We start from the raw sequence: 14586 nt of genomic DNA, 5'->3' as shown, positions 1-14586 counted from the left end.
TGTCGGGCGGGCATGTGCCCAATTGGGCATAAAATCACGTGTGATGACGTCAGGCGAGCGTCCTGACATCATTGCACAATCTCGCAATCTATTGATAAGCGGGCACACGTGAGAGTCGGCAGTGCACCCACCAACAATTAAGAGGCCTATTTAAAGCCCTTAAGCAAGTAATTAATTTGTATTTTTTACTGCCTGCTGAACCGTTCAGTTGGCAGGTGGGCAAATAGGACAGGCAGCCTTTGCATTTTTAATGAAATCTCATCCACGGGCGAGCTGAGGTTTCCAACTGCAAATATAAAACCAAGGAAAATAAATTGCCATCATTTCAAGCATGATCTTCTTCAGGTGACTCAGTCACATGTGAGGACATGTTTATTTCATCTTTAAAATCTTTATTGATCAGTGTCCAATTCTTCAGCTTCCTGAGGCAGCTCTGTACCCTCAGGGAGCTGTCAGCCCGTGCTCTCCTGCACATGCGCAGTCTTGCCCTCCACCCGCCCCCACTCCAGCAGCACTGAGCGTTTTAGTGCGCCTTTCATGGTGGCTGGCCTTTAATTAGCCAACCAGTGTGAATTTGCGGCCGGGGCCCGATCGCGGGTGGTGGTCCATTTTGCAGCTGCTCCCCAGCCTACGCACCACACCTGCCCGACGAAGGGAAACTCCTGCCCCTAATGTTTCCCAGAAATATACAGAGTAGACAGATCATGACATCATTCAGTGAGTACCACTGATCTGACGCCAGCCCTGACATTTTGGAGCAACAGGCTTTAACCAGTGTCCTCTCTTAACATTGCACAGCTGAACAAATGCTCAACATGCATGATTGAGGGGAAGGGTTAAGGTGGGGAGGGGTGGGGGGGCAGGGATAAGGGGCCCGGAAATATGAGAGGCTCCAGGGCCCAAGATTCCTCTCCTTGGCCCTAGCTGCCTTGGCTATGCAGCAAATTAAGTGAAGAGGTCACTTCATCCAAACTCTCACAAGTGAGAAAAAACACATAGGAGGATGCAGTCCATGGGTTATAAGTCCAGCTTAACTGGTGTAGTGTAAGAGTGCCTTGGGTTGCCTCCAACGGTGGGATCGATCATCACATCCTATTGGTCAGTCACCACCTCCTCAAGCTGGGCACCCCCAGCTAGTAAGGTACTAAACCACCAACATCTGCCTTTCTCTCTGGATATGGGAGGATAAGGGATTTTAGTTCAATGAGCGGATAGAATCTACATTCCTAATGAACGAAAAGGAGAAATTTTCCAACTGGGAAGCTGAAATTGTTCTGTTACTGGGTTCTTCAAACAAACTTACCAATCACACACTTATCAATTGTAACAAATACTTTGCTGCTTTTTTTATTGAAGACTTACAATTGTATGTATAAGTTACAGAAGAGCTCCACATGCACAACTTAGAAGAGAATCAACTCAACTCCTACTGCTGTGTCACATGTTGTATGACATCACTTCCTGCAGTGATATTGCACTTTTATTATTTACATATTCTATTAAAGCAATATGGTAACAGGAATGTCTGGACTATATGCCCTTTCATGAACAATGACTTACTTTGTACAGCGAGCGTATGCAAAATAGTATTGATTGACTGTGAACTTTGCAAGTTTGATGTCAACATTGCTGCTCCAAAGGAGACCAGATTAGCCAAAACAGGCGCTATGCCTGAGGTTAACCACACCTTCTATTGGCCTAGGAAGAGTGTAGAAGACCACTCTAATTATGGTGTGGGCTTTGGAGTCCGCAACAAATTGACACAGTCAATTGAGCCACCAGTTACAACCAATGAATGTCTCATCTCTCTGCATTTATTATCTATTGGAGGGCTTGTCAATATCATCTGCACTTATGCAACAAACTTAAATGTCAAAATCATAGAGAAAGATCAATTCTCTGACTCTCCACATGGAACACATTCCAAATTCTCAAAATTTCAAGGGCTTCACTTGCACCTCCTTCAGTTTGGTCTACTGTTTTCACTTCCCACCTTGTGATCTGGAACTTAGGTGAGTAAGAGGTGAGTTAATTGAAACCTTTAAGATCCTGAGGGTTCTTGACAGGGTGGATGTGGAGAGGATGTTTCCTCTTGTGGGAGAATCTAGAACTAGGGGTCACTGTTTAAAAATAAGGAGTCACTCATTTAAGACAGAGATGAGGAGAATTTTTTTTCTCTCAGCAGGTAATGCATCTTTGGAACACTCTTCCTCACAAGGCAGTGTAAGCAGAGTCTTTGAATATTGTTAAAACTGAGCTAGATAGATTCTCGATTAACAAGGGGGTGAAAGATTATTGGGGGTAGGCAGGGATGTGGGGTTGAAGTTAAATTCATCAGCCATGATCTTATTGAATGGCGGAGCAGGCTCGAGGGGTTAAGTGCCCTATTCCTGCTCCTAATTCGTATCATATGTCTCCTCTACATTGGGAAGACTAAACGCAGACTGGGTGACCACTTTGCGGAACACCTTCATTCAGTCTGCAAGCATGACCCAAACTTTCCTGTCGCTTGCCATTTCAAAACACTATCCTGCTGTCATGCCCACATATCCTTCCTTGGCATGCTGCAATGTTCCAGTGAAGCCCAACGCAAACTGAAGGAACAGCACTTCTGGACTTAACATTGAGTTCAACAACTTCAAACCATGAACCCTCTCTTCAATCTTTACCCCTTTTTAAAATTTCTGAACAAATTTTGAGACCAAAGTTCAAGACAGTTCAGATGGAGTTTATTACTGCAACCGTTTAATTTACAGATTATACATGTGGCTGGATGAGAAAATTTAATTGTGGGTGCATTGTTGTCATGAAGCTATTAATGAATATAATATTATTGGAAAATATTTTTCTTTTAAAATAGAGGTTTAGTCTGTGAGTGTGTCTTAATTGGATTAAAGCCAGCTAGTCTGGGTGCTTTGATGTGTGCTTGTTTTGATATGTAAGAAAGATAGCGTGCATTTGAATTTTTTGAATAGAGCATTCAAGAAGTGAGGTGAAAATTACCACCTATCCAACAGATACCAAGCATTATGTTTATACTATTAATGAAACTGGGACTATGAAAGGAGTTTTATTGTTAAAAGGTGGAGTTCAAAGAGGCTGGTGACACAATAAGAATTTACATTCAATAAGTGGTGCTAGGTATAAATTCAGCAGTTTTGTTTGTGCAGGACAGAGGCAATGTGAGAGCCTCCAACTGTCTCCACAGGAACCAAAGTGAAAAGAACTTAATTTTGAATTCGTAAGGTGAAAATACTTTGCCTGGTGTTTGGTTAGGTCTATGGCTTGCTGTTGCCTTAATGGAGATTAGTTTGAGAATTTGTTAAAAGTTATGATAGTGGTAATTTGAAGCCATGTGTACATATATTTTAGCCTGTGTAAATTAATAAAATATTTCATTTAGTTTAATGTAAAACCTCGAGAACAGGTAGTCTGATTCGTGAATTTAGAGTCGCATCTCAAACATAACACTTAAATTATAGGTTATGACAGTTGTTTAAAATTTCCCTCTGGGATTTTTAAATAACTCAGCTTTACCAACCACGTCAGTCATAACAATTGTCAAGAGTTTCAAGTTCAAAGGAAATTGGACATTTGAAACCTGGACACTGGACTGAAGTGACCTTTGTGGATACAAGGGCTTTGTATATATTATGTTAATGTATGTACCTGGTAATGTGATAGTTTCAGGTACATAGATAAGTGTAGTAAGCAATGAAAGATGGGTTGAGAAAATGAAATGATCTTTTAAAATTAATTTGGTTCATTTTTCCAAAAAGATGGAAGTGTCAACAGACTATCATATTTTTCCTAATATTATTGTGGGATATTTTAAGCACATGTGTGTGTGTGTGTGTGTGTGTGTGTTTGTTTGTGTTTGTATAGTGCTGTGTGTGTGGCTAATTTAATTAAACTAGAGACGATTAAACTACAATGTTTAAATTATCAAAGAAGTGAGGTGTAAAACAGGTGATTGAAATGGATATGAGTAAACTAAAGTGAGGTCTCAGCAGAGACACCGTGAATGAAATTTTCATTTTTAATTAAGTGGGAAAGATGTTTGATTTTCAAAGGGATGTGGAAATGTTTACAACTAGCAAGATAAATATTAGCAAGGTTATCACATTGATTTTTCCCAAAAGTGCTGGCCATAATGATTACATGAAATATTTTTATATTCTGGGAAAACAAACTTCTAAAGACAAGTGGAAACAATGGGATTTATAGATCAAAAGGGGTAAAAAAAAATATTGAAACAAGGATGGAAGGCTGTGTGAGGTGTGGTCATGTGAGATCTTGAAAGGTGACTATGTGAAACAGACCTTGGGGAAAAAGCTTCTAGCCATCTTGAAGAAGTTTGCTGTTCTAGTAACCGAAGTTGTGTTGAAAGCCTTTGCAAATCCATTGTCCAATGGTTGCTTGTGGTAAAATTGCTGGATGACTTTATAAATTTGGAATCTATTTGGACTGCTGCCTTAAAGGGGTGTGAACTTGGGAGTCTGGTTAAGTAGAAATTTTGGGAACTTATACAACTGCATTACTGTAATCTTGTGTGTGTTTAACTTTGTTCTTTTTTTGTTAATAAATATTTTAATTTGATCTTTAAAATCTCTAAAGGTGGTAGTGGACTCATTACTTCTGACTTCAGTGCACAAGCCTTCTCGTAATAAATATAAATTGCAAGATCATTGTGATAGTGTGGCCAAGTTTCCCTTGTGAATTTGGTCAGCCTGGCAAATACCATCTTCCATATCATAACACTAACCAACACTCCACTGGAAGTAGTTAGCAAATTCTGCTTCTTTGGGTCCATGGTGATGGACATTCTGACTCTTGATGCAGAACTCAACATACGCATAGGGAATGCAGCTACCACCTTTGCTGATTCCAACAAAATGTTCATGAGAAAAACAAGCTGATCCATAGGATTAAGGTGCTGGTTTGAGGCCTGTATTTCCAGCACCTTGTTTTACAACTGAAGTATGGAAGACTTACAGCTATCATGCGCAGAAGTTCAACAGTTTTCATCTTCAGTGGCTACAGTGCACTTAGAACATCTCATAGAATGACAAAATCATTAATACAATAGTCCTCTCTAAGGCAAATTCCCCAACTGTGCCAGCATTCATCAAGCAGAGGCAACTTTGCTGGCTTGGGCACATTTGCACATTGAAGGATAGGCATATTTCCAAAAATATTCTGTTTCAGAAGTAGCCAGAGCCTGAAGACTAGTAGCATGCCCATGGTTCCATTTCAAGGTTGCTTAGAAGCATTACATGAAGGACCTAAACATTGGTTTTCATGCATGGAAGACACTCGACAATAACAGAGGGAAATGGCGACATTACCTGTGGGCCACTGTGCACCACCATGAAGATCAGTAGCTACAATGGCTTGACAGCAATGCCAATGGTGAAAACAGCAGACCACAAGAACACCTGATAACCACTTCATATGCGGTACCTGTGGTTGAACATGCCACTCACAGATTGGTCCCTTCATTCATCAGCAAAATAGTGAAACTATTCCATTTTCAATGGATTTGCTGCACACCCATCATCTCACATAGATGGAAAGGTGCTGATGATGAGGAAAGTATTAGAAAGGGGAACTGGAAGAGGAGGAGGAGTAGCCATATTGATCAAAAATACTTTACAACATTAATAAGAGAGATAATATGTAAGGGAAAGCTATCGGCAGATGCTATGATTAGAATTAAGAAATAGGAGAGCACTAAAGCTGTAATTGGAGTTGTCTATATGTCTCCTGTTAGCAGCAAATGAAGTGAGAAAATGTATTAATTCAGAGATTAGAGTGGCTTGTAGCAAAGGTACAGTTGTTTTAATGGAAGACTAATTTCAATAGACTGGGGAGAGCAGGGTAGCTCAAGTCAGAAATGTATTGAATTTCTAAATAGTTCTCTGGAACAGTATGTTCTAGAATCATGAAAAGGGCCGGCCATACTAGATTTAGCAATACATAAGGAGCAAGACTTTGTTAATCTAACAGTAAGTGAATATTTATCTAATATATAATGATAATAATATAATCAACTTCAATAGTAGGTTTGAGTGACTAAGATTCTAGATTTTGATAAGGCTAACTTTAATAGGATAAGACAGAGACTCAAAACAGCAAATTGGTGAAAATAAATTAACGTTTCAGGTCAATGACCTGATATCTGACGAGAGGTCTTCTACATACAAACATACGAACAAGGAGCAGGAGTAGGCCATTCAGCCCCTCGGGCCTGCTCTGCCGTTTAATAAGATCATGGCTGATCTGATCTTTTCCACAAAAAATGTTAACTCTGTTCCTCCCTTGCCACAGAGAGTTTCTGCCGAATATTTCTATCATTTTCTGTTTTCATTTCTGATTTCCAACAATTACAGTGTTTTGATCTTGGTCAAAACTGTTCGTGGGTAAAAATATAAAGGAACATAGGGAGGTGTTCAACAAAAAACAACATATTCCCTGAGGAGAAGATCCCTAACTAACAAATAAAACAAACAAATGAGGTAACATAAAACTGAAGAAAAGAGCATATAAAAGTGTAAAGAATAGTATGCTGTGGGTGGGGCTATGACCAATTCAAGATGTTTCCCACCGGGCGCTTTCACTGTAAATTCCACTGGTGCTGCTATGTCAAGAGCAAAATGTGCACAGAGGTGATCGATCAATTTGTCTACAAATAACACCACCCCCACAAAAAGCACAATCTGTAGCTATAGAAAAAGAGAGAGACCTTGAAAACTTAGAGACTCTGAGGAGGACTCAGCAGTAGCTGCAATACCCAAACTGCCTCTTAATATTTAAGCCAATGGAAAACACATTAAACAGACTAAAAGGAAATGTTAATACTAAGTGGACCTAACCTCATCAAAAACCCATTAAAATAGACTTAACAATAATCACTGACTAATATGGAATTGAATGCAGCAACAAACATCCATTCAATGATCTGAAATTTTTGAATGTCCGGAGACTATGTTGGTGTTGAATGGGTGGTGGAAGGGATGAGATTGTCTTGTCAAAAAACTAGAGAGGACATTACTCTTAGGTATTTCTCCAAAATGAGGTGACCTGTGTTGCAGCTTCACCTGAGAAAAGGATCATTGCTCATCTTTATGTCTTCTGCAACAGGTCAGTCATCAGCACCATTACCCTACAGAACCACCAGTAGCCTCTGAGGGAAACAAAGGGATCTCAGAGGGTGCAATGTCCCATTCTTGTTTTGCACCTTCCTCCAGCTCAGATACTAGTACCTCGGTGGGTATTGCACATCAACTGAATGGGAATCACAGATTAGTAGGAGAACCACATCAGCACCAGATCAAGTGCTGGAGGCTGTGACAGACCAGACCTCTGGCACTCAGAGAAGTGTGGGAGGCTGGGTCGATGCTGAGTCCAAGGCTGGTGTCAAGCCTCTGGAGTCATCCGTAAGGCAACAGATGCTGGACATACATCGGGATGTGCATGAAGATCTGGCAGAGATTCCACAGGGAATGCGTGCCTTGACAAGAACATTGGAGGAGTCCATCCAAATCATGACTGCTGCTATCCCCCTGCGATCGCTGCGTGCATGTCTTCCTCCATCAAGAGACTAATGACTCTGATGGAGAGCCATATCCAGCAAATGAGTTAGTAGCTGCTGGAGATGTGTGCACTCCTCCATACCATCACCTTGTCACTGAGCTCAAGAAGCCACCAATACGTCAAGAGTGGAACGAGGGGCCTAGATTATCTACCAGCATCTCATTCCTTTCAGGTAAGCAGGGAGGGCCAATTGGTCCTCACGATGGTGGCTCAGCAGCAGCTATCTGCATCTGGGAGCTCCATTCAGGGCACTCCAAGTGGTGACAGTATCTCCTCTGTCCCTCTGCCAGTGACACCTCAGGCTGCCATTGTAACAGAGGAAACTCTTGTCATTGTGCTGGAGACCCTCACAACATCGGGGCTCTTATGGCCTCTGGCAATCAGAGGATGTACACTCAGGTCATCCCAGGCGAAGGGGCATCAAGACTAGCAGCCTGCCTCCCATGCAAGTGGCAGCTAGGGGTGAGCACCATGGCACAGCACCCATAAAAAAATTCAGAAATCACTATAGACATACACGGATCATCACAAGTGGTCCTTTACTTGATATTACTCTGCGACAGAAGGGGCTGAATTTCCCCCCTGTTTGGGGGGAAGTTGAAGGCCGGGCGCATACAGGTGCACTTCCAATCGGCGCCCCTGATTGAAGATGTGGCGCCATTTTAGGTGGGCGGGCCAATTAAGGCCCACACAGCGTGACATCTGCACAGAAGCACAATGCACTCCCTGTGCAAGCGGGGAGAGAATCCCAAAATCGAGAGTGGAGTCTTTCGTGCGCATGCACATGAAAGAGCACATTCATCTCCCTGAGGCAAAGTGCAGCCTCAGGGAGATCGGCTGTAAATGTGAAAAAGATAAAAATAGAAAAATAAAATTTCCCTAACATGCCCCCTCATGTGACAATGTCACATGAGTTAGGACATATCCATAATTTTTACAAAAATGTTACTAATTTTCGTGGATGAGGTTTCATGTTTTTTCTAGTTCCCGCCAGGGCTCCTGGCCTGCCGACCAACCTTAAGGCTGGCAGGGTAGGTCCTTTAATTACTTAATTGACCCTGTCAATGGCCTCAATTGGCTGATTTTGCTGCGCGCCCACCTACCGGAAAATTTAAATGGGGTGCGGTGACATCGGGAGTTCCCCCCGATGTCACCACGCGTCATTTTATGTGTTGGCGAGTGGGCCCCACCCCCGTTTGCCGACGCATAAAATCCTGCCCCGTGGTGTTCATGATCTTTATTATATGCTTTTGACCAAGAATAGGCATGTCATTGTTGTGAGGGTCCTCGTGGTTAGATGGTGGTAAGACGGCAGTATGAAGGCATCTAGCCCATGAATTCCTAGTGACGTTCATATCAGTCAGCTCCCACACAAGTTTCCTCAGCAATTAAGTATGCAATGCTGGCCTTGGCTCTGTTAGCTTCCAATGTTCAAGTGGGTTCACAGATCAGAAGACTATGGAGCTCAGATGTTGTTGATCAAAGTCCTCCATATCCTCAGGTGAAGTGTCTCTCATTATAAAGGCTGCCCATAGTCTCCTGGGCACCCTCAGGTACACCAGCTAGATCCTCCTGATCGTTTTCTGAACCCTCTTCAGGTTTGCCATCTAAGGATGTGGGTGGTCACCAAGATCCTCTTATGCCAGGGCCTCCCCGTCTCTGGATCACAAGATTGTGAAGGGCGCAGCAAACCACAATAACAAGGAGGCCCCACGCGGTGCATATTGCAGTGTGCCACTAGTTCCAGGCAGCAGAATCTCATTTTGAGTAGACCACCCCTAATGGAGAAATGGCTCTCATTGTACCAGTCCTCAACCTCTGTTCATGGGTTCCTTCCGTCAGGAGCCACGTCTTCAGCAAATACCCCTTATCACCAAGAATCCATCCCTCCAAAAGCGGTGCTGGGGAGAGTAGCCTTGTCTCTGGGAGTGCCTGAGGATATAGGAATTGTGACAACTCCCAATGATTCTTAACTCCTGAGGGCTTACTTCTGTTCTTTTCCTTTCTCAGCCTCAGCTTAGAACCCAGATCTGTCCTTCACAGTATTACTGGAGATACACTCACCATCTGTGATATTCATGATATTTTAGGAAAGCCTGTAGTCCAATATTTAAAATGGCTTCCTCTGCACACTTCCCCATGGAAATGTGTGTCTTGTATTCAGGTAGAAATGCTGATTAGCTGTCGTTTAGACCCCAACTCTCTCCTATCCTGGGATCAAATGGACAGTTCAAATTACACCCTTTTACAACCTGACATTCTTAACACTTCTCTGGGACTTGAATGCTCACAGTCTGTCCATTAGCATCACAGATTTCTTTGCCACTACTTGCATGTGTGACCTTGGACCTTTTTCCCAATAAGACAATCTAGGTCTTCTTTTAATCTTTAGCAGCCCCATCAACCAGACCTGCTGTCAGGCCATCTTCAGCAAAGGCCACATGATCTCCTTCATTTAAATTTAAAGGCACAGTCCCAAAATGTAACACTGTCATTAATTCCACAAATGTAACATAGCACCCATATGCTGGCCATACTTATCTGCCGAGATTCACCCACGCCTGCTTGGCTGTGAACAGCCCATAAAATTGCATGGGCCATGTAAAATTCTGGTATATTGGTTGCTTGATTGCCTTCGGAACAATTTAATTGATCATTTTGGAAGGGTGGCAGTCTTCTGACTTCAGGCCCCACTCATTTTCCATATTATTGCAAGAGGGCATCATGATGTCAGGTGGCTGACCCGACGTCATGACATGCTATTTTACAGCAGCATGGGAGGAACTGCTGTCCAATCCATTGCCATAAAATCTAGCCCTGTATTTACCACATTAAAGAGCTATATTGTCCAAAATGGAAGACCTCACACTTTCCCGCATTGAACTTTATCTGCCACATTTTTGATCATTCATTTAATCAATGTATGTTATATTGTAACTTGCTGCTCCCATCTACAAAACATGCTACATCTTCTAAGTCAGTACCATCTGCAAAATTGACTACATACCTTTCTACTCCTTCATCCAAGCTTCGGATATATATGGTGATAAGTATAGATCCAGTATAAATCCTTGGGAAATATGTCATGTCCCACCAATTATAGAATGAAAACCTTTATCCTTACTTTCTGTCTCATCTATCCTAACCAAATACCAACCTATATCATAAGGTTATGTCCAATTCCAAATTTTCATTTTTGCTCATGTTCTCTTGTGTGGAACCTTTACAAATGCCTTTTGGAAACCCATATAGACTGTATCCATAACAGTTCATGATCACCTCAAATAACTTAATCAGATTGGTTAGACATGACTTACCGTTCATAAACCCATGCTAACTTTCATTGTTCAGCCAATGGTTCAAGTGCTCATTTGCTCTGACCCTGATTATAGATTCCGGTCATTGCCCCACAACTAACATTAAACTGACTGGTTTGTAGATTTTGCTCTTCTTGCATTTCTTAAATTGTGGAGTGATTGCTACAATTTCCATGCAAACTATACATAATTTCAAAAGAAATTTAAACATAATTTGCAAAGGAAGAAGGGAAAACAACTGAGGAAAGAGCTCTAGTTGATGAGTTTGCACCGACACAGGTATCATGAACTGAATGCCTTCTTTTGTACTGGACTTTCTATAATTCCATAGAGCAGGACCTGCTGCAGTGCCTGTGCATTCAAAGCTCACCAGAGAATAAAGGTTACAAAGCAGCTCTCCCAGCACAGTACTTCACACAATAGGAATACACACTGGGAATTCAATGGTGGATGTCAGCACACCCTAGCTGACCTGCTTTCTATTCATTTTTATGCCCGGTTGAGGTCATAGAATCATGAAATCATTGACTGTTTACAGCACAGAAGGAGGCCATTTGGCCTGTCATGTCCCTACCAGCTCTCTGCAACAGGAACTCCGCGGGACTAACACCCCTGTCCTTTCCTCAAAGCCCTGCAGGTTTTTCTCTTCAGGTGCTTTTCTAATTTCCTTTTCAAAGCCACAATAAATATGGGAATAAAAATCAAGAGAGATGGAAAATTGCTGCTGATTTGCTGATTCACTATCATTCAATTTAAACTAATGCATGAAGTCAAAATTAACTCAGGAGTTAAAATACGATATTACAAGGTATTTCTGCAGGCTGAAAAGAATGCACATGTCCACCTGATGGGCAATGTTCACCATGATATGGGAATTAATATTTGTCTGCAAATTGTCCCTGTAAAACAAAAGGTGTTTTAATATGTTGGTGTCTGCTAACTGCAAAGCCTTCGCACAATTCTGCTCAGTAGCATCCTAGCTACTCGGATAAATGTTAATTCCCTGCAATCACAGGCTATTCAGGGTGATTCAAAGAAATCAATGAGGTTCCCAATAAGGGTTAAAATCATTTACTTCAGATGCAGTGAACCTGTGATTGGCTAATCAATAAGAAATACAGTTTTTACTGTCCTTCGTTCTGGAATATCCTTCAAGGACCTTAAAGCTGCATCTTTTGCAGTATTGCACAAAGACAACAGTCAGTCTAAAGCCAATGGAGACACTGGCAGGTCAGCAACTCCATGCTAGCGTACAGCCACAAAGATGAAGAAACCCTTCAAGTAGCAGTTTTTTTTATATTAAAGAATCAGCACAAAAAACACCTTTTTATTTTTGACCCTGAGCAGATCAATAAAATTTGCTTTTTCTGTTGCTTGTTCTGAGTCTTTTTATTTAATTATTTAATGATCAATAATTTTGTCAAGCGGTTCAGTGGAGCCAAAGTCTGATCGTGCGTATATTCTCCTGATTACTGAAGGCAAGGAGAAGTATATTGCAGGACTGAATGTAAAGTATAGTGACATGGATTCTCTGTTCAACCACTGAGACACAATATTTACTGGTGTGAAATTTCCAAGTATTGGGAAGATCTGGTTTTACCTCACCGTATGCATGTCTTTTTTAAACAGGTTCCCCCCACAGAAGCCAGGCTTAGCTCATTGTTGGACGGGGAACACTCCTGAAGAGGACACAGTCCAAGAACAGCTAGGTATCCTACAACTCAGGGTAACAATCAAGAGATCACAGGGTGAAAAGAGGAGGGAGGATATAAAAGGGAGATCAGGCACAGAGTTGGTGTTGCAGATCACGCGTGCAGATTGGTGACCTGGAAAGTCAATGATCACAGGGATGCCGGTTGGTTATCACGAGGAGGTCAGTGATCCTGGAGGGGATTGGAGAGCGGGGAATACCATGCCAATTTACAACTACTCAGTCCATCGTGGCTGTGCTGGCTCTTAGCGAGAAAAATCCAACACAAATGCGCTGCCCCCTTTTTACCACAAAATATTTCCCTATTATTCCTTTAAAAGCAACAGTGATCTCTGTCTCAATCGCTATTTGTAGCAAAGCATTCAAAAAAACAGTGTATTAATAAATCACTCCTAACTTCCCTCCTAGTGCTAATTTTAAATTGGTTCAACAGACACATGAACAAACCACACAGAAATACATCCCATAATATCAAATGATAAATTTATATTTATGAAATGTGCCTGGCACTGATTCCAAGATACACCAATTCGATCCCTGTCCAATCCAACCAAAGCACATTAACCATTTCTTCCCAAATAACCAACCCTTTGTTCATGCTGTGCCATTCCCTTTATCTGGATGATTTTATCAAGCTTCTGCAAAACCACATTGTCCCAAAATTGCATGGCATTGGGACTGCAAAAGTAACATTGGGGGTGGAGAGAAACTCAGACTTACGCTGAGCCTCATTCTGAACAGCTCCTCATATTGAGGATCTAAAGTAAAGTTGATATACAACATAAAAATATCTGTACTTCTTTCCAGAATTAGTCCCAATGAAACATCCATTTGACCATTCACTGATCTTGCATCACTCATTTTTTATTGTGTAACTTCACCTTGGTAACTTGGGTAGGTAAATGAACATATTAAGGTCTAAAGGTAAAGTTCAATTCATCAGAATGGTGAAGATTGTATTGCTTTATTTTCTATTTCCCCATAAATCAGCTGAAATAAAATGATAAACACACTTTGGCAATTGGCCAGAGCTTCTCAACTTACCCCCAGGTAATGACCATCGATGAACACCACAGGTAAGGAAGGAGATTCATTAGCTCTCTTGCAACGCTCTTCTAGCTCCTTTCCATAATCACTGTTCAGAGCGATATTTTTCTCTTCCAATTTTACTCTGTGATTTTGGAAAATTTTCCTCACTATCTCACAGCGGTCAAATGTTGTCCTCACAACACGAAGGCTAGTTGTGTAGATTACTATTCTTCCAAATTCTAGTGTTAGTGGTGGCTGCAACAAATAAAGAGAGGTCTCAAACACAGTGTTATCCTTTCCTTATTATGTTAATTCTCTATTTAACTGTGCCCACTTTTGGTTTCAGAGGTAAGTCGGATAATCAGAGCTTTTAAGGGGGCTATTTGCCTCTATTTTGACAAGATTTTTATTTTTAACCCATGGATGCTGTGGTTCCCAGGTCTCGGGAATCCCAATGGGTAAAAGGAAGCAAGAAGTGCCAGGTCCAGGAGGTAAGTGCCATAACAGCATTTTTTATGGATCAGGAGGAGTAGGAGTGTTTCTTCCAGGCCCAACAAGCAAACCCCCTTATACATCTCACAATCTCCAATCCACACCACCCACTCCCCCCCACCCCCTCCTCCCATCTCTGACTCACCCTGGGATTCCTGACGACACTCATCCTCATGCCTATAATCTCTCACCTACTCCCACCTTCCCCGGCTGCTTTCCCACCCAACAAGCTGTCCATAAGCCTAGTTTCTAGATGGGTGACCTGCTGAACACATTTTAAAGATCTTCCTGTGGTTACTTTCAGCAGGATGTTCAGGAAACCCTGGCTTCTAGGTTTCCCATCAGGAAACCCTATCCCCCATGCCTGTTTTCTTCACTGGACCTGAGTAAATACCAGGGCCTCCAAGTTAGATGCCTATGCCCTGGGGATATTTCTATTTC

The 14586-nt window shown here is 41.8% G+C and overlaps 1 protein-coding gene across 1 annotated transcript in view; it reads right to left on the bottom strand.

Annotated features, from left to right (window-relative positions):
* grxcr1a (glutaredoxin and cysteine rich domain containing 1 a) overlaps positions 1–14586 on the bottom strand; it is a 137697-nt gene that overhangs the window by 104515 nt on the left and 18596 nt on the right. The window contains exon 2 of the mRNA XM_041182980.1: positions 13669–13908. Within this exon, the coding sequence (XP_041038914.1) occupies positions 13669–13908 (240 nt within the window). The remainder of the gene's footprint in view (positions 1–13668; positions 13909–14586) is intronic.

The sequence above is a fragment of the Carcharodon carcharias genome, chromosome 1, assembly GCF_017639515.1.
Source record: "Carcharodon carcharias isolate sCarCar2 chromosome 1, sCarCar2.pri, whole genome shotgun sequence".
In the NCBI taxonomy this organism is placed as follows: Eukaryota; Metazoa; Chordata; class Chondrichthyes; order Lamniformes; family Lamnidae; genus Carcharodon; species Carcharodon carcharias.
The sequence above is the reverse complement of the archived record's forward strand: the minus strand, read 5'-3'. Positions and strand labels throughout refer to the sequence as shown.